At 45.2% G+C, this 20,058-nt stretch overlaps 1 protein-coding gene across 2 annotated transcripts; it reads left to right on the plus strand.

Moving 5' to 3' along the window:
• The first annotated feature begins 7,304 nt into the window (after window positions 1-7,304).
• PWP1 (PWP1 homolog, endonuclein) lies at window positions 7,305-19,870 on the plus strand. 2 transcript variants are annotated; one of them, XM_029079473.1, is made up of 15 exons: window positions 7,305-7,454; window positions 9,032-9,090; window positions 9,204-9,394; window positions 9,761-9,846; window positions 10,004-10,100; window positions 10,941-11,051; window positions 12,400-12,530; window positions 13,884-13,957; window positions 15,433-15,529; window positions 15,986-16,047; window positions 16,510-16,621; window positions 17,519-17,609; window positions 17,761-17,882; window positions 18,986-19,091; window positions 19,728-19,870. In XM_029079473.1, exons 1-15 carry the CDS (start codon window positions 7,383-7,385, stop codon window positions 19,847-19,849), a joined length of 1,533 nt encoding a protein of 510 aa, XP_028935306.1. In that variant the 5' UTR covers window positions 7,305-7,382; the 3' UTR covers window positions 19,850-19,870. The 2 variants fall into 2 exon arrangements, with proteins under 2 accessions (XP_028935306.1, XP_028935307.1); XM_029079474.2 differs by having other exon boundaries at window positions 7,307-7,454; window positions 9,207-9,394.
• The last annotated feature ends 188 nt before the right edge of the window (window positions 19,871-20,058 follow it).

Genomic DNA, 20,058 nt, shown 5'->3' on the forward strand with positions numbered 1-20,058 from the left:
ATGACCTGAGAATCAGATCTTCATTCTAGTTCCAGATTCACCAACGCTATCAGGCTGAGGGCCTTTGATCAAGTCATCTAACCTCTCTGGGTGTGCTGGAGGTGAGACCCTATTTCTGAAAGCTCTCGAACTGTTGGAAGACAGGTGCTTTCTATACAAATGGTGTCATCAGAATTACTGGAAGTAGATCACATTGCCTTGGGTGGAGTTAAATGTGGTGAAGGTCTGCGTAAAAATTGCAGAAAACGGTTTCTATTTGTGTCCAGAGTTGGGAAGTATTTTAAATATTTTAACATAATCGTCTTCTCTCCCTTGTGCTCAGTGCAGGGCCCTGTACAGAGTGAGCATTCACACATTTGATTGTCAGTTTTAAAGATTAATGAGTAATTCGCTGAGAACCACGCTAATGATTTTCCATTTCCTTTGTGATTATTCTGTTTGGCATCCTCCCTCCTCCACTTTTTTCTCCCTACTCAGCCGTGTTTGGGTGTTTTGATATGTTACAAATCCTGTGGGTATATTCGATAGTACTTATTGGGCGCTTACTATGTGCAGAGCACTGTACTAAGCACTTGGAATATACAATTCGGCAACAGATAGAGACAATCCCTGCCCATCGACGGGCTTTCTATTGTTACCCTTGAATGTGAAGACCCAACCTTTGCCATTGTTCTGCCGTCTTTCAAAACATGGAAATTGGAAAATGTATTAGAATTGAAACCCAGAACAGCCTTTAAAGCTGACCATTTTACCTTATAAGTCTTCAAAATATAGGTGAAAAGAATTCCACAGAGGGATGAGACTTTGCACCTCTAGTACCCTCCCCCCCAACAGCTTTTAAAACCTCTTAGCCTTGTATAAGAATAAAATTGCTGCTACATGATTGCCCTGGGAGATACAAGCAGGTCCATTAAAGTAGATAAAAGTGATTTAAGAGGAAAATCTACCTCTGCCTGCAGATGACAGGTGGCAAAGTACTTTAGTTAAATGGACAAATTGAAACTCAGTATCAAACTCAATCTTGAATATTTCTTTGGCCAAAAAACCAAAAACCCACAAACCAACCATTACGTCAAGCGGAAAGCACAAAGTGATTTCAGGGAATCCCAATTTAAAAGTTTTCCTTCTAAGAGTTTATAAATGTGTATTAATGAAGTCAACTCCAGCTCCTTGCAGTCTGATGGATTCTTTCCTGAAAAGTCTTAAAGTCATAAGACTTTATCTTACTGAAAGATAAGCCGTTCCCTGTTTCAGGTCTCTGGTTAGATTTTATGAAGGGGGAGGAAATATCTTTGTGAGACTATACCAGAGAATACTTATCTGCACCTTGATAGCAATAGGATAGCTTTATTTGTACATATATGTAAATCTAAAACCCGAGGGTGTAGGTTTTTCAAGGGTGTACAGGAGAGTGTATATAAACGGTGCTTGGCTAATCGTGGTGTCTGCACCGCCGTCTTGGGGTATGTTTACACTGGCATTTCAGTAGTACCACATTTTCGTAGTACGGCCGAAATTGCTTCAATTTTGGGTGTAAAAGCAGTGAAGACCATCAGGGGATCTTGCTCGGTGGTGACAAGGACACAGCTGCGGTCTTGATATGCCACAGGCGGTCCGATTCCCTAAGGCCTGGGTTTTTCTTGGGACAGCCTGGTGGAACTACCTGGGTGGAACTAAGAAACACTGACCTACTTTCTTCTCCAATCCCTAAGCCCCTCTCTGGTGCTAGGATTCATTAGGCTCTTGAAGAGACAGAGTTACTTTTTCAGGCTGAGGCCATTTGAATAGATCATTTGTTACGGCAAAGCCATAAATTGAGTATTGGCATTTTTTTTTTCTGAATTAGGGAGAAGGTGGTGGGGGAGTTTACATGCTGTACTGGCAGTAGGAATGTCTTCCATCCTGCCCCAACTGCTGAGAGACACAGGAGCAAGAGGGAGAGCGTGGGCAGCAGGTAGGGTATCTGACTGGGTGCCCTTGTTCGCTTGAGGTTCATTCTGGCCCTAGAGTGACCCCCGAGAGGTCAAGAAGTCAATGCGCCTCCTTCAATGAATCAATCAGCGGTGTTTATTGAGCACTTACTATGCTCAGAGCACTGTTCTGAGCACTTGGGAGAGTGCGACACAACATTCACTTATTCACTCAATCGTATTAAGCGCTTACTGTGTGCAGAGCACTGTATTAAGCGCTTGCGAAAGTACCACACGACAATAAACAGTGACATTCCCTGCCCACAACGAGCTCACAGTCTAGAAGTGGGGGAGACAGACATCAATACAAATTTTAAAAAATTACAGATCTATACGTAAGCGCTGTGGGACTGGGACAACAGAATTAGTGGTTACGTTCCCTGCCCCGATGACCTTACGGTCTAGAACCCCTCAGCTCTAGATTCCATAGTATTTATTGAGCGCTTATTATGTGCAGAGCACTGTACTAAGCGCTTGCTCTAGACTGTCCTCTGAGTGTGAGGACCCGTCCGGGGAGTTACTTGGACACAGCAGACTGTAGACTAGACTGTAAGCTCACTGTGGGCAGGAATTGCGCCTGTTATATTGTACTCTGTCAAGCGCTTAGTGCAGTGTTCTCGCACAGTAAGAGCTCAATAAATACGATTGACACAGGGATGTACCTCGGCTTAGAGGCTGAGGAAAATGGGCTGGAAGAAAGAGGAAGATGGAGTTATTACCGGCAGTGAAGTTCCAGTCGTTGGTAGAGTTAGTATTGACTTTGAGTTGATTGGTAGTCCACCCTAAGGCTATTACCAAGAGACCACTTCCAAGGTGGTTTGCGAGAAAGGAAACTCAAGGAATTAAAGTCAGGCACCAGCAGGATAGGAAAACTCAGTCGCATTGCTCACAAGGCCCAGATGTCGCAGTGGGAAACCCATGCATTGATGCAAAGGAAAGGAATTAATAAGGGGGAGGGGAGAAAATGTCTATTTGTATCCTGTCGTTTCTGTATCAAATCAGTAATACGTAAACAAGTGATTGTTCCTGTTCTGTTACTGCTCGGAAATACTCTGCATGAATTTTGGCATATAATTCCTAAAGGAGGGGAACAAATGATATAAAATATATATATATATTGTAGCCTGCGGAATATTCTCGTCGGATAGCCGTGTTTTGTGCAAATTGTATATTCTTGTCGTGAGCGATATTGGAATATGAACTTTTATTAGTTGTTGGCATTAAAATGTTTTTATTGATAATTTGTCTGACCGTTTTTGGCCGCTCCGTGGAAACTGGAAACTTTTCAGGTGAGGGCAATATAGGGTCTACCTGCGTTGTTAGACGGGCTGGTGGGTAAAAGGAAACCCTATCTGTGTGTTCTAAGGGCTTCGCGGGTTTATTATTGGAAAGGCAAGCTAGAGGAAGGGCCTATTGTTGATTGGAAAGCTCTCTGAATAATAATAATAATAATCGTGGTATTTATTCAGCGCTTACTATGTGCCAGGCACTCTTCTGAGTGCTGGGGTGGATACAAGGAAATCGGGTTGGTTCCCGCATGGGGCTCACAGTCTTCACCCCCATTTTACAGATGAGGAAACTGAGGCACAGAGTAGTGAAGTGACTTGCCCAAGGCCCCACAGCAGACAAGGGCGGAGCAGGGATTAGAACCCAGGACCTTTTGACACCCAAACTGGCGCTCTATCCACTAGGTCGGGCTGCTTCCCTAACTTCCTTAACCTCATCTCCACCCCCAGCCAGCACCGTCACATCCTAAATAACATCCAAGGGAGGTTTCCCGCCCACACATCCCTGCTTTATCACCCCGTGGAAATTTATCCCCTTTCGATCAGACGAGTTTGGCAGGGAGTTTGTAGATTACGATTTCGCGTTAACGCTCGTATTAAGCAGGTACGTGGCTTGATGAAGACAAAACTCTTCCGAATTGAAGGGGATAACACACACTTTCCCCCTCTTTAAGCAGTAGTTAGCATTGTTGTACAGTCGTGAAGCAGCATGGTCCAGTGGCGAGAGAGTGTGAGTTTGGGAGTCAGAGGAGGTGGGTCCTAATCCCAGTTTCCTCACTTGTCTGCTGCGTGACCTTGGGCCAGTCATTTAACTTCTGTGCCTCAGCTACCTTATCTGTAAAGTGGGGATAAAAACTGTGAGCCCCACGTGGGACAACCTGATTACGTTGTATCCACCAGCAATTAGAACGGTGCTGACCGTGTAGTAAGCACTTAACAGATACCATAATAATGATTATTATTATTGCAGCCTGACTCAATGGAAAGAGCACGGGCTTGGGCGTCGGAGGTCATGGGTTCAAATCGCAGCTCCACCACTTGTCTGCTGGGTGTCTTTGGGTAAGTCACTTCACCGTGGTTCAGTGGCAAGAGCCCGGTCAGAGGTCATGGGTTAGAATCCCGGCTCTACCACTTAGCCGTGTGACCGTGGGCAAGTCACTTCACTTCTCGGTGCCTCAGTTCCCTCATCCGTAAAATGGGGATTAACTGTGAGCCTCACGTGGGACAACCTGATGACCCTGTATCTTCCCCAGGGCTTAGAACAGTGCTCTGCACATAGTAAGCGCTTAACAAACACCAACATTTTTTTTTTTCTCTGGGCCTCAGTTCCCTCATCTGTAAAATGGGACTGTGAGCCCCTCGGGGGACACCACCTGATGACCTTGGATCTACCCCAACGTTTAGAAGAGTGTTTGGCACATAGTAAGCGCTTAACAAATACCGTCATCATTATTATTATTATTACTCAATTCGTGGCTTTGCCTGGACAATCCCGAAAGTGTCCTGTGTTTTCTACTCTTGAGCAGCAGGGGGCGCTGTGCGAACCCCCAAAGGACGTTCTTTCAATCAACAGTATTCATTCATTCATTCATCATTCATTCGTATTTATTGAGCGCTTACTAAGTGCAGAGCACTGTACTAAGCGCTTGGAAGGGACAATTCAGCAACAGAGAGAGACAATCCCTGCCCATTAACGGGCCCACAGTCTAAACGGGGGAGTTTATAGTCTAAACTGTCCAAAAGGCCTATTTATGGAGCATTGGCAGGGTGCAGAGCACTGTGCTAAGCGCTTGGGAGAGTACACTAATAATAATAATAATAATGTTGGTATTTGTTAAGCGCTTACTATGTGCCGAGCACTGTTCTAAGCGCTGGGGTAAACACAGGGAAATCAGGTTGTCCCACGTGGGGCTCACAGTCTTAATCCCCATTTTACAGATGAGGGAACTGAGGCACAGAGAAGTGAAGTGACTCGCCCACAGTCACACAGCTGACAAGTGGCAGAGCTGGGATTCGAACTCATGAGCCCTGACTCCAAAGCCCATGCTCTTTCCACTGCACCACGCTGCTTCTCAACTACAGCGGAGCTGGGAGATACGTCCCCGGGACCACAAGGAGCTTACGATCTGGAGGATCGCTAAAGTAAAGCTGGAGAAGCAGTGTGGTTTAGGAGCCAGAACCCGGCCCTGAGAGTCAGATGTCGTGGGTTCTAATCCTGACTTGGCCACGTGTCAGATGTGGGACTTTGGGCAAGTCACTCTCATTCATTCAGTCGTATTTATTGAGAGTTTACTGTGTGCAGAGCACTGGACTAAGCGCTTGGAATGGACAATCCGGCGACAGATAGATTCATAATAACCATGATGGCGTTTGTTAAGCCCTTACTATCTGCCAATCCGTGCCCAACGATGGGCTCACGGCCTAAAAGGGGGGAGACAGTCAGCAAAACAAAACCAGGAGACAGGCATCAATATCATCAAAGTAGATAAAGAAATAACTGTAGATATAAACACATCATTAATGAAATAGAGTAATAAATAATTTATAACTTCCCTGCGCCTCAGTTCCCTCATCTGTAAAATGGGGAACAAGACTGCGAGCCCCAGGTGGGACAACCTGATCACCTTGTATCTCCCCCAGCGCTTAGGACAGTGCCTGACACGTAGTAAGTGCTTAACAAATACCATCATTATTAGTATTATAACAGCGTGGCTCAGTGGAATGAGGCCGGGCTTGGGAGTCAGAGGTAGTGAGTTCTAATTCCGCCTCTGCCACTTGTCAGCTGTGTGACTTTGGGCAAGTCACTTCACTTCTCTGGGCCTCAGTCACCTCATCTGGAAAATGGGGATGAAGCCTGTAAGCCCCACCTGGGACAACCCTTGTATCTCCCTCTAGCCTTAGAACAGTGCTTCGCACATAGTAAGCGCTTAAGAAATACCATTATTATTATTAGAGAAGCAGCGTGGCTCCGTGGAAAGAGCACGGGATTGGGAGTCAGAGGTCGTGGGTTCTAATCCCTGCTCTGCCGCTTGCCAGCTGTGACTTTGGGCGAGTCACTTCACTTCTCTGTGCCTCAGTTACCTCATCTCTAAAGTGGGGGTTGACTGTGAGCCCCACGTGGGACAATCCTTGTATTTTGCACATAGTAAGTGCTTAACAAACACTATCATTATTAAGTCTACTTGTTTTGTTTTAATGTCTCCCCCACCTTTTAGTAATAGCGTGGCTCAGTGGCAAGAGCCCGGACTTGGGAGTCAGAGGTCCTGAGTTCCAATTCCACCTCTGCCACTTGCCATCTGTGGGACTTTTGGCAAGTCACTTCACTTCTCTGGGCTTCAGTTCCCTCATCTGTAAAAATGAGGATGAAGTCTCTGAGCCCCTCGTGGCACCACCCTTGTATTCCCCCCCCCATCCCCAGTGCTTAGAACAGTGCTTTGCACATAATAAGTGCTTAACAAATACCATCATTATTAAGTCTATTTGGTTTTACCATCCCCCACTTTTAGTAATGATAGTAATATTTTAGGCTGCGAGCCCGTCATTGGGCAGGGATTGTCTCTATCCGTTGCCCAATTGTACTTTCCAAGCGCTTAGTCCAGTGCTCTGCACACTGCAAGTGCTCAATAAATACTATCGAATGAATTGAATGAATGCATGAATGAATGCATGCATGAATGAATGACTGTGTCTACTTGTTGGCGAATTGTACTTTCCAAGCGTTCAGTCCAGTGCTCTGCACATGGTAAGGGCTCAATAAATACGGTTGAAGGAATGAAAGGAATCGCTCAATGAAGACGAATGAATGAATGAGTGAATGAATGAATGAATGAATGAATGAATGAATGAATGATTATCCAGTCGAGGGCCGCGGTGTCTCCTTCCGCCCGACTTCCGGGCCCCTCCCAGCCCGGCGCTTACACATGACGTCACGCCCGGGGCCCGCGCGCCCCCCCCCCCCCCCCGCGGCTCTTGCGCGCGGGGGTCTCGTTGCTCCAATCCGGGGCGGCGACGTCATCGGGGCGCGCCGCGTGGCCTCGCGTCGCGTCGCGGGGAGCCCCCCCGGGAGGCGGAGCCCGCCGGAGCCGCGTGTGGTGGTGCTGGTGGGGGTGCCGGGGGAGGAGGGAGGATGGAGCGCAGCCGGCAGGTGCCGTGCGTCAGCTGGGTCCGCCGCGGCGTCGCCAAGGAGACGCCGGACAAGGTGAGCCCCGCCGTGCCCCGCACCCGCCGTGCCCCGCACCCCACATCCCACCCCTCACCGCCGCCACACCATTCAGCCATTCACTCACTCACTCACTCACTCACTCACTCACTCACTCACTCACTCACTCATCCATCCATACATTCACTCATTCATTCACCCATACATCCATTCATTCATCCATTCACTCACTCATTCATCCATTCATTCACTCATTCATCCGTACAGTCCCTCATTCATTCACTCATCCATTCATTCACCCATACATCCATTCATTCACTCACACTCATTCATCAATTCAGTCACTCATTCATCCATGCATTCACTCATTCATCCACGCATTCACTCATCCATTCATTCGCCCATACATCCATTCATTCATCCATTTACTCGCTCATTCATCCATTCATTCACGCATTCACCCATTCATTCACGCATTCATCCATGCATTCACTCATTGATTCATGCATTCACTCATCCGTTCACTCACCCATTCATCCACTCATTCATTCACTCATTTATCCATTCACTCACTCATTCACTCACTCATTCATCCGTGCATTCATTCACTCATAATAATCATGATGGCTTTTGTTAAGCACTTACTATGTGCCAAGGACCGTTCTAAGCGCTGGGGGAGATACAAGGCAATGAGGTCGTCCCACGTGGGGCTCACAGTCTTCTTCCCCATTTTACAGATGAGGTGACGGAGGCCCAGTGAAGTGCCTTTTCCAAAGTCCCACAGATGATAAGTTGTGGAGCCCATGGCCTTCTGACTCCCAGGCCCGTGCTCTATCCACTACACCATGCTGCTTCTACCCGACGCTGGGGTAGATATAAGCTAATCAGGTTGGACACAGTCCCTGTCCCACATGGGACTCACAGTCTCAATCCCCATTTTCCAGATGAGGGAACTGAGTCACAGAGAAGTGCCGTGCCCAGCGGCGCATAGCAGAGAGTGGCGGACCTAGATTAGAACCCGGGTGCCTGCCCCGTCCACCAACAGTAATAATAATAGTGGTATTTGTTAAGAGCTTACTATGTGCCAGGCACTGTAGTAAGCGCTGGGGTGGATACAAGCTGGTCAGGTTGGACAGTCCCTGTCCCCCATGGGGCTCATAGGCTCAATCCCTATTTTCCAGATGAGGGAACTGAGGCACAGAGAAGTAAAGTGACTTGTGCAAAGTCACACAGCAGAGAGTGGAGGAGGTGGGATTAGAACCCAGGTCCTTCAGACTCCCAGGCCCGGGCTTTATCGACCAAGTCACTCAGTAGATCCTCTTCCCCAGTCTTTGAGGTGTATCGCATTCCCTTGGCCCCATGTAGCCCTGTCAGAGGAGCTCTACTCGGTCTTAGTCCTCCCCGACCACCGGCCCGCCTTTGACACCCCTTCTCCCCCTCGCACGCGATTCTCTCCCGGTTCTCGACCTACCCCTCCCACCGCAGTTTCTTTTCGCTGATTCTTCTCCCATCCCTTCACCATCTCACTTCCAGTCTAGAGGATCTCTTTGAATTCAAGTTTCCCGAAAGCATTGTGTCCGTTTCCCTAACCTTGGAAATATTTGCTTTCTCTGTAGGTAGAGCTAAGTAAAGAAGAATTAAAGCGTCTCATCGCAGAAGCGAAGGAAAAAATTCAGTAAGTTTCAGTAACTCTGAAAAAATTCAGAGTTCAGGGGACTCACTGGCGGAACTCTGATCTGCAGAATTCGAAGCAGCTCATTTCACCATCAGCTGTGAACTTTTTTTAAGCAGAGATGTCGATGGTAGCGATGAAGAGGAGGTTGGCGATCAGGCAGAAGACGGAATGGACAGGGCCCCCCTTCGGGATGAGACGGCTGAACCGTCTCCGGAAGATGGGGACCCGGAGGAAGACAAGAAGCTGGATGACGATGAACTCGCAGAATATGAATTGGATAAATACGACGAAGAGGACGACCCAGGTAGAATGAATATGTTTCCTCTGTCGTGTTAACTCCAATAATTGAGAGCAACCTGAGAAATTCTTGGGACACCCTCTGGTTTTTCATGGCTTAGTTATTTTTTCCTGGCACCAGATGGGTAACTGATCTCTGTGTTGCGTTTCATCACTTAAGACAAAGGTAGTCAAAGTGGATTTGCCTAAAGCAAAGGTATAACGGAGTCACACAGAAGGCCTTGCATCTTAGTATATAGAAAGGGAAAAAAAGTTTTGGCACATCTTCTAAACACTATGAATTCCCCCTAATTGCATTCTAAAATATCTATACAATCCTGTGTAGAAATGGCTAAAGTGTTTATGTTGTTGTTTTCTTAAATTCTCGTTCTAGATGCAGTGACTCTTGGAGAATCTCTTATGGGTCTTACTGTCTATGGAAGTAATGAACATGATCCTTATGTTACTATTAAAGACACTGTAAGTATTGAAATGTTTCTGCTTTGGAATGTTAGGCATTTTCTACAATAACTTATAATAGTATTTACTAAGCCCTTCTATGTGTCAAACACTGTTCTAAGCACTAGTTTTCTTGGTAAAATTATTGTATCTTTTCTCTTCCCGTTCTGCACATTAGGAGCAATATGAAAATGAAGACTTTTTGATAAAGCCCAGTGACAATCTCATAGTTTGCGGGAGGGCCGAACAGGACCAGTGCAATTTAGAAATTCACGGTGAGCCAACCTTTTTTGCAAATTCAGGAATGATGATATGGCAACTGGCAGGAGTTTTTAAAGTAAATGTTACAACTGCGATTCAGTATATTTAGTACATGCCATAAAGAATAAGTAGTCCTCGGGTTCTTATGATGAATTATGTTTTTAAAATGGTCAACGTTCAGTTACTGTAATGTAAAAGACATCACAATTTCTTTCTACGGAGTAGCGTTCCTGTCAGAGTCTTTAAGATTGATTTGGTTAGAAGGAATGCCTATACATTCTCATTCTGCCGTCCCCTGGGACGTGCTGAATATTAGTAGCTCCTCTTTGATCTGGAAGGGATCCATGATTTTACACCGAAGACCACGGGATCCTCCTTTACTGCAATCAGATAATATTTTTTCACTGTGAAGGAACAAGTACTTCACTTCAGTATTCTCCCAAACACTTAGTCCAGTTCTCTGCACTCAGTAGATACTCAATAAATGCTATTGATTGATTGCCTTGTGCAACTGCAAAAATGCAGACATTGAAAATCTTGGGCCTGCCTTTCCTCCTCCTCTTACTCCCCACAGTTTGCTAAGAACTCGCATTTATTGCTCGATGTATCTTTGGGCCTCCCCCTCTCCAGGGCGGCCCTTAATGGTTACTTCCTTCTCTTTTTTCCTTTCCCCCACTCACCTGTGCACTCCTCAGAAAATATGGAAAATTGAAAGTGCAAGACCCAAGTGTTTTGGACTTCGGAGGCTGTAGATTATCGGATCCCCGAATGCCGATTGGAGAGGTTCGATTTCTATTTATTTACCTTTTGGGTATTTTATGTTAGAATAATTCTCTTTTTGGATTCTCTTTCAGTCTATAATCAAGAAGAAGATTCTTTTTATGTGCATCACGATATCCTCCTGTCTGCGTATCCGCTTAGTGTGGAGTGGTTGAACTTTGATCCCAGCCCAGATGAGACCACTGGTAATGGGAAACGTAATCTGTTAGAAACAGTGAGCCGAGGTTACCCAGGGTAGAAAAGTTTTAAACGGCTTTGTCACTTCCTGAAACATTTAAGCAATGTGTCCTTTTGAGTGATTTGAAAAATGCTACTGTTATTGTTCAGGTTATCTTTACTTACTAAGGTTTGTATCTTAGAGTGGCCATCTATAGCAAAAAGTCAGCTATCTGAATGTGAGTTTTCTGAACCAAAGTAATTTTGTGTCATTTGAAGCCAACCGGTTGTTTGTGTGAGAGGGTCATCTCTTTAGTTGGTGGTTATCCATGCTCACCTACTTCCTTTGGCCTCACTTAATCCGATGATCTTGCCTGTTTAATTTTTGAAATAGCTTCCTAAAATATGCCTTTTTCTTGGTTGGGAAAATCTCTTCAAATCAGTGAGAGAACTTAATCTCCAAATGTTAATTTCTTGTTAGAAAATTATTTTCACTAATTGGTCGTGTATGTTCCTTTGGGGAGTCAGTACCCTTCATTAGGAGTTTTGAAACTCAGCTGAAAATTTAGGGTAGAAGGAGGCTGTTATTGTCAACCGAGCAAAAGAGTAATAATAATAATGTTAATAATGTTGGTATTTGTTAAGCGCTTACTATGTGCCGAGCACTGTTCTAAGCACTGGGGTAGATACAGGGTCATCAGGTTGTCCCACAGGAGGCTCACAGTTAATCCCCATTTTACAGATGAGGTAAAGAGTAGTGATGAGCAGTGATAATGGAGTCTCTTCATCTGATCATAGAAATGGCTTTTCTCCAAAGATGAGCCCCATACCAGATCTCCAGTCATAAAGTAATTCCCATTTACTGCAAATAGGCCACATGTGGACTGCGGGAGCCCTAAAGGACCTGCCCTACTGTTCTAGAAATTCCCTAGCGCTCCTTTCTTCCTTAACCTCTGGCCTGATTGGCAGGAGCGGAAGGAGAAAGTGCAATTTCTTGGATCTCCCCTGGGAAATAGTGGAGTTTCATGAGGGCCCCAGATAAAGACCCAGAGGCAGCAGCAGATGCACCTGCTTATTTCGTGGCTCTGGGGCTGGGATGAAATGGCACAGGGCAGGGATTGATTGGGTCAGTGGCAGAGCCCCCCACTTCTCTCTTGGCCGTATAGATCTGGAGAGAGCTACAGGTCTGCAGCTCCGTGTGACCTCTAGAAACCGCAAAGCTCACCGTGACCCCACCCGCTCTTGGGGAATGGGGTCAACTCCAAGCCAAACCTGAATATGCAGTACAGTAACGGGCAGTGTAAAAGAACAAGCGTCGTCTGTGCTTTGTTCTTGCTTCTAAAAGGTACTGGTGGTCTTTATACTCCCTTCTTTTAGGAAATTATGTTGCAGTGGGTAACATGACTCCCGTGATTGAAGTGTGGGATCTTGACATAGTGGATTCTTTAGAACCGGTCTTCACCCTTGGGTCCAAGTCAGTGAAGAAGAAGAAAAAGAAAGGAAAGAAGGTATGTAATTGTCAATAGTTGTCGGAACCTGACAGGAATGCAAAGGTTGAGGATAGAGGAACTAGTTCTGGAGAACTTGCAATCTGGGGAGTTGCTAGAAGTTCTAGCAGCATAGACGTTCATTCAGTGCTCAACTGGTCTTCATATTCCATAGTAGCAGTTTTGTTTTCTCCAAAAGGAGAAGCAACCCTTTCTAGGATGGAATCTGTCCTCCTCACGTCGCACCGTCCGAGGCAACGTAAGAAACTTGCACGGCTTTGAACCTCAGCCAACCTGAGAAATGTTTCGTCCGTGTGACATTTCGTTCAACTAGAATCATCTTCTCTTACCTTAGGAGCATATTCAGATATATTTACCGTGCATTTTGAAAACACACTTTTAATTGAGAAATTACTGTTGTGGTGTCAAGAGGAAGAATCTGTAAATTTGGAGGACTACATTTAAGACATTTTCACATGGACCAAAAATCAGGGCCTCCTTTAGTCTCCGGACTGTTATTGCAAGCAAGTCAAGTTCCTAAAATTGATCGTCATTTTTTCATAATTTCTTGAGTCCTCTGTCCCAATTTACACCTCAGTTACCCTGATCTAGCCTAGTTTTTTCTCATGTTTTATAGGGTTTTTTTAAGGGTCAAGGCAATCAGTCAGTGGGACTTATTGAGCGCTTGCTGTTTGCGTAGCACTGTGCTAAGCGCCTGGGAGAGTACAAAAGAGTTCAGAGGACACGATTCCTCAAGTTTACAGTATATTCTGGGGGGCAGACACTAAAATAAATTACAGATATGAAGAAGCAATGAACTGTAGTGATATGTAGTTAAGTGCAATGTGTGTGTTGGTATCCAAGTGCTTGGGTGATGCTGAAATGTCAGTTAGTAGGGGAGATAAATCAAGTCAGGCCTGGAGAAGGCGTGATTTCAGAAGGGTCTCGAAGATGGAGAAAGCAATGGCCTCCCAGAAGAGAATGGATGGGAACAAGAGGTCGGCAGTGAGAGAGAGAAGAGAATAAGGCGCGGTGAATAGGTTGACTTGAGAAGAGCAAAACACGTGAGCTCACGTATAATGGGGTATAAGATAAAGGGGGAGAAAACTAATAGAGCACCTTAAAATTGATGGTGAGGAGCATTTACAAAACCCAAGGTTTCAAGCAGTGCATCTTGATGGTATTGCCCCATTTGTTCTCAGGATGAAAAAAGGGGTTTTTTGTAGCTTTCTTTTTTTTAAGGAGAGTAGCCGTAAGGGGTCTCGCCTGTCCTCTCCGTCAAGTTCTTTGAGACAATATTAAGACCAGGCTCGAGTTTTTCCAGAAGCAATTCCATTTTGGTGACCTCTTATTTTAATCCGTCACTGTTTACAGGGTGCCGCGGCAGAAGCGACCCCAGAGGGACATACCGATGCAGTTCTTGATCTCTCGTGGAATAAGCTCATCAGGTAAAGTGGAGCATTTGAAGAGCAGCTAGCTGTTATTACTTCAGTCTCCATATCATCCTGGGAGCGTTTATAGTGATAATTATCATGTTACTTAAGTGCTTAGTATATGCCAAGCACTATTCAAAGATACAAGTTAATCAGGTTGGACACAGTCCCTCACCCCCTGGGGCTCACAGTCTAAGTAGAAGGGAATAGGACTTAAACCCCATTTTATAGATGGAGGTAACTGAGGCACAGAGAAGTTGTGACTTTCCCAAGGTCACACAGTAGACACTTGACAGAACTGGGATTAGAACACAGGGCCTCTATCTCCTGGGCTCGTAGTCTTCCCTAAAGGCCTCGCTGCTTCTCGTATAATCATCATGTGATACCTAGTTTCACAGTACTTCCCAAGAAGTGGGCATTTTCTCTGTTAAAAGGGGATTGAGTGGGGCATAATGAAACAGGGATAAATGGACAAGATACAATGATACTTTCTTTTGTGATATGACTTTGATCTATCCAAGTGCACCAAAATTGCCTTTCTGACCTCTGGCAGAGAATGGGAAAGAGGGTGTCTTATCAGAAAGGGACTAAACTGCAGCTGCTATATCACCTGCTCATCCACCTCTCTCTTTCTTATCTCTTGGAGTCTCTTGGAGTCTGCGATCTTACTACGCACAGCAGCTTCATTTTCCCCTCTAGACTTCATTCACTCACTCTAAAGTTTATAGATGAACTGGCATATAGAGGATATGTCTAGTGCCTGCTGTGTGACCTTTAGAAAGTCAGTTTACCTCTCTGTGCCTCATTTTCCTCATTCGTAAAGTAGGAATTCAATAGCTGTTCTCCCTCCTATTCAGACTGTAAATCCAGTGTGGGACAGGACCTATGTCTGGCAGGTTACCCCAGTAAGTAAGAAGTTCTGTTCTTCTTGTTATTATTATTATTATTATTATTATTAACAATGATAAGAGAAAGATTTAAAATGTCAATGGCTTAAAAACATTTGCTTCCAAAACTTGAGCTTTCAGGGTAATGGCTCAGCAGTTTGTTGTACAGAAAGAGTGAGGGCAGGGTCACTTTTAGTAATTTTGGCTCAAAGGAAAAGTGTTTATCTGGCTTTGAACGTACCTTTGAGAACTAAGAGACTAGGTTATTCAAAAGTTCTTGATAAGTTATTTCTCTGAAGGAACATTTTCAGCCATAAATACAGGCATATTTGCACTCGGTTGCTTTAGGAGTGTTGTATTGCAGGATATAACTGTATTTTTTATATTCAAATACCGGTATTAGTAATGGTTCAATTCTGTGTTATATTCTTTTAAATGGATTTTTGTAATGTTGTAGAATGGGGATTCAGAGTCCAATTTACAGAGGGAATATAGCCAAGTAAAATTGCTCATTTTAATGTACTTTGTTTATGAGGAATAGAAATAGCATTTTTTTGGTTATCATTTTAAAGCTCATTTGTGTGCTATCTCCCTTCTCCCCAGAAATGTGCTGGCAAGCGCATCAGCAGACAACACCGTAATTTTATGGGATATGTCTTTGGGTAAACCGGCGGCAAATCTGACATTACACACAGACAAGGTATTGTGCTTCGGGGTCTCTTTAGGTGCGGGGAAGTGGCCTGAAAATCTGGGGGAGATTTGCAGCGGTTTACATTGACAAGCTCTCAGTACGGTGCTTTGCACAGAATAAGTGCTCAGTAAACACGGTTGAATGAATGAATTTGGATCTCTTCAGATGGCATCCCCGAAACATGAGCATGTATCGGCTAAACCCTGAACATCGTATCGATGAGAAGATCACAGTGCTTCGGTAGTGGTAGCCTGTGTTTTTCCATCTACGGGTTATTTGGGAGCCAGCTTTTAGCTGGAAATCTGACTTTATTGTGTAATAAAGATTCAGTGTTTGCAAAAGATCCTGTATACTAAAAGGGCATGGTTTATATAACCCTCGGCTATAATACCAAGAAACCACGTCTTCTAAATAGTGCCGAGATTCTGCCAAGATTAAATTCCCCTCCCTGCCTTGTCCCTTTAGGTCCAGACCCTGCAGTTCCATCCGTTCGAACCACAGACGCTTCTTTCGGGATCATATGATAAGTAAGAAAGCTGTCATCATGGGTAGTATCTCTACCTCTATCTTCTTGGACCTACACCAGAAATGCCAGATGGACAAAATCTGGGCTAGCGGTTTATATTTACATACATTCAAGGGATTGGGTTTTTTTTTTCCCCTTTTTAACTCTCCTGGGGTTTGTTGGAGCAGGGAAATTCAACCTTCTGTTTTCGTGGGATTTTCCACCATATTGTGTATTTTCAAACAAGGGATTGGGAGGTTTCAGTGAGTGGTGACAGGGCATCTGTAGGAGAGGGTTATTGGCTCTGATCCCTAATCTTCCAAGTTGCTGTGAGTTTATCAGTTTTTACTCCAGAATCTCAGTATCAAAAGTCCTTTGTCAAGTCTCGGTTTTATTGTGTTCCCTCCAGATCGTAATGAGTCGATAATTGGCAAGAGAATTAGCCGACAGCTCTTAAAAGTAACCTTTCGTCGTTCGTTTATAGGTCTGCTGCTCTGTACGATTGCAGAAGTCCCCGGGAAAGCCATAGATTGTGGCGATTTAGTGGACAGATCGAGAGAGTGACTTGGAACCATTTTTCCCCTTGCAATTTCTTGGTAAGGACTTGCGCGTTGGCTCTTTCCCCCTCCTGGTTTGCAGTTGCCGAGAAGACAAGGTGTTTATAGAGTCACCCACTCCAGAGGCGGGGTGAGAGCAAACTGGAAGGGAGCGAGGGAAAACCTGCCGGGGCAAGGACCAGACTAGGGAGTCACAATCTTCTACCTTGAGGCAAACAGTAGAGCCAGCAGCTTGGCACCATTTTCTACCCTTCTGCTCCGAGAGGTTGGTTGGGCTGCCTACTAGCTACTTTCTCTGTCCTAAACCCTCGCTCTTGCTACCTCAGTGGAGCTGCACCCTTGAATGGGATCCATCACCCCCACCCCCATTAGTTTTGGGGGCTGCCCGCTGGGCCCCCTGCAGCTAGATGGGGGGTGGGAGGGGATGGTGGAAGCTAGAGCTGGGGTAGAGCCCCTGGCCGCGGCTCTTTTGTGACCTTCCAAGCCTCACCATGTTCTCTGTGGGTCCCTGGAATTAGACATGGTCCCTGTCCTTGGGGGTGCCCACAGTTTGGGTGTCTGGGCACTTCCTACCCTGGCTTTGTGTGTGTGTGTGTGTACGTGTGTATGTGCACGTGGGGGTCTGCAAGTCCCCCCATCTATGCCCGGTCCCCTCGGAGGGGAGTATATTAGTGACGATGATGATTTACCAGAACCTGGGGAAAAATGCTTGTTGTTTGTCCAAATAATCCAGTAGACTAGTCAGTTCCTCGTAATTGAAAAAATGTAGGAAGCTTCCCTTTCTCTTTATTGAAATAGGGAAATTTTTATTTCAAGGGGGGATAAGGAGGCAAGCGAAGGACATAGCCATTACCTCTCTCTGTAAAGCCCTGGAACTTGATAGAAGGATATGCGATGACAATTCTGACCGACAGTTCCCTCTGCCCCGTTTTCCAGGCCAGCACAGAAGATGGCTTTATCTACAACATGGATGCTCGTGCGGATAAACCGGTTTTTACACTTAAGGCTCATGATGACGAAGTGTCTGGTGAGCCGTAGCGATTCTGTCGTATTTCCCTTCCTCCTCTGTTCCTCCCCAGTTCTACCTCCATGACTTTATGGACGGTACTGAAAGCGCTTAAGCGACTGACGGCCGGGTGCGCTACTGCAATGAAAGCAGATTTGATCTCATTTTATAGGGCTCCACCTCAGCAGTCAAATCAAAGGATGCCTCGTGACCTCTTCAGCGGACAAATACGTGAAGATTTGGGATATATTAGGAGACAAGCCGAGCCTGGTACATTCGAGAGATATGAAGATGGTATGTTTTATCTCCTGTTCACGACTCGGTACTCTCTCCTTTTGTCGTCTTTCAGAGAACCCTTCCGGGAAGGAAGGTTGCTGACCGAACTGGTAGGGAGTGAAGTATTTGACTTTAGCGCAGTTTGGGCGTCTTCAGATTCGCACCTCAGATTTTAGCTTAAGCCAGCAAACGTGCCTTTGGAATTATGGAGAACCTTTCCATTTCCTTTTCCAGCCTACTACCCGATAGGCAGGCGCCGGAAGCTAAGAGAGTAATAGTTCGAGGAAGTGAAATTGTGGTTCTGAGATTTCGAAATTCCTAATGTGCTTTCTAAACATACCAATTATACCCTCGTTAAAGAGAGGTTTGATTATAAGTGATGACAAATGACCTTCCCGTCATAACGCTTTCAAAACCTAACAAGAACTGATTAACTCTGAAGGCAAGTTGACCAGTGCCGAGTTGTGATTTCTAAGGCCTTCTCCTCCCCTCCACCCCATAAAGTGCACAGTTCTGCAGGGGGTGGATTGGGTGTCACTTGACACGGCCCCTTATTAAAGAAAGAAGTTAGAGGAGAACACTTTAAATAGGGAAACTTCCTGTTTACTACTATTTCTAATAATAATAATAATAATTGAGAGTTGTTGCAGGTCAGTAAAGGGTTGTGTAATGAACAGACCTAGCTCATGGAACTACGGAATTAGAAAGGTCCTATAAAAATCATGTAGCCAATTGACTCCGCTTTTAGGCTGCATTTAAAACTTTCAGCCAAAGAGACTGAAAACTTAAGCAAAAGAGATCCAGATGAAACTTGGGATGTCTATGTCAGGCAAACAAATGGTGGTAACCAAAGAAATGAGTGATTCTCGAATATCCCGTGTGCCAACCCGTACTACTATGGCTTCCTACAAGTTTGTCTTTTTAAACAGAATTGAAAGTAGTAATTTGAGGGCTGGTTGAAATGGAAAGATCTATAAAGGCAGGAGCGGGGAACGGAAGGATTTGGGAACGTTTAAAGCGAAGGGAGTTGGAGACAGACTTGGAAGCGATACATGTTTCTGGAAATCTTTGTCTTCTTTGGAAATATCAAACATCTGGCATTTTGTTTTGATTTTCCTTAGGGTGTTCTCTTCTGTGCAGCTTGTTGCCCTGACTTGCCATTTGTTTATGCCTTTGGAGGTCAGAAAGAAGGACTGCGGGTCTGGGATATAAGCACAGTCTCTGCAGGTAAAGCGTTCTCGAAAGAAAACTCGGGATTCCATCTGCCGCTGACGTTTGCAGAGTTTACAGAATGTGTTGCCGGAGTGTCGGGCCTCCAGTGACGGAGCTGTAACTTGCTTCGGCTTGTCTGTGCCATAATTTGCTTAGGAAGTGAAAGCTATGCTAATTGGTAAATCTTTTGAAAGGGCCCCAAGTCGGTACCTTTACATGTAACCCATTAAGAAGAAAAGTGAGACTTCTTAAGTTTTGAAGTCTATGGGCCAACTTGAGGAACCGAGGCTCATCCCCTTTCATCAGCTGTTGAAAGGAGATCGATGGTTTCAGGCCAAGGCGGAGATGGATGGCATACATATCTAAGTAGAGCGGAGTTGGAGTGATTTTAATGAACTGGTTTGAACCCAGCTTCAGAGTAATAGCCTGGGCTCCTGAAATGGGGTTTTGCCTGCCCATTTGAAGTTACTGTTTGAAAATGTTTTCTTAGGGTATTAGTACAAGATTGCTTTTAACTCTCAAAGGATGGGCCTTCAAATGGGGGGGCTGGGACCCACAGCCCCAAAATTGGGCTCACATTGCTACGCCTGAATATCTCGTTATACTTGTCTCGTTCTGACGTAGTTTCCTAATCTTGTATTTATTTTGCAGTGAGTGAAGTTTTTGGAGGTCGAGAGAGACTGGTCGCCACCATTCCAACAAATTCCCCTGTTGGCAGTTCCCTTGCCAGTAGCAGCAGCAGCAGGAACTCAGAAACAGCAATGGAATCCTAATAAATCTCTTATTATACCTTGCTTTTATTTTTTATTTATGTTTGAAACATGGGTTTTTGAGATCCTGTCTTAAGTGCATGCCGAGTATTGTGAAAAGTCACTGCCTAGTGTAAAAGAGCACGGGACCTGGGAGTCAGAGGACCTGGGTTCTGATCCCAGCTCCGCCACTTGTCTGTGTCTCTGTTACCTCATCTGTAAAATGGGGGTCA

The sequence above is a fragment of the Ornithorhynchus anatinus genome, chromosome 14 (assembly GCF_004115215.2).
Source record: "Ornithorhynchus anatinus isolate Pmale09 chromosome 14, mOrnAna1.pri.v4, whole genome shotgun sequence".
In the NCBI taxonomy this organism is placed as follows: domain Eukaryota; kingdom Metazoa; phylum Chordata; class Mammalia; order Monotremata; family Ornithorhynchidae; genus Ornithorhynchus; species Ornithorhynchus anatinus.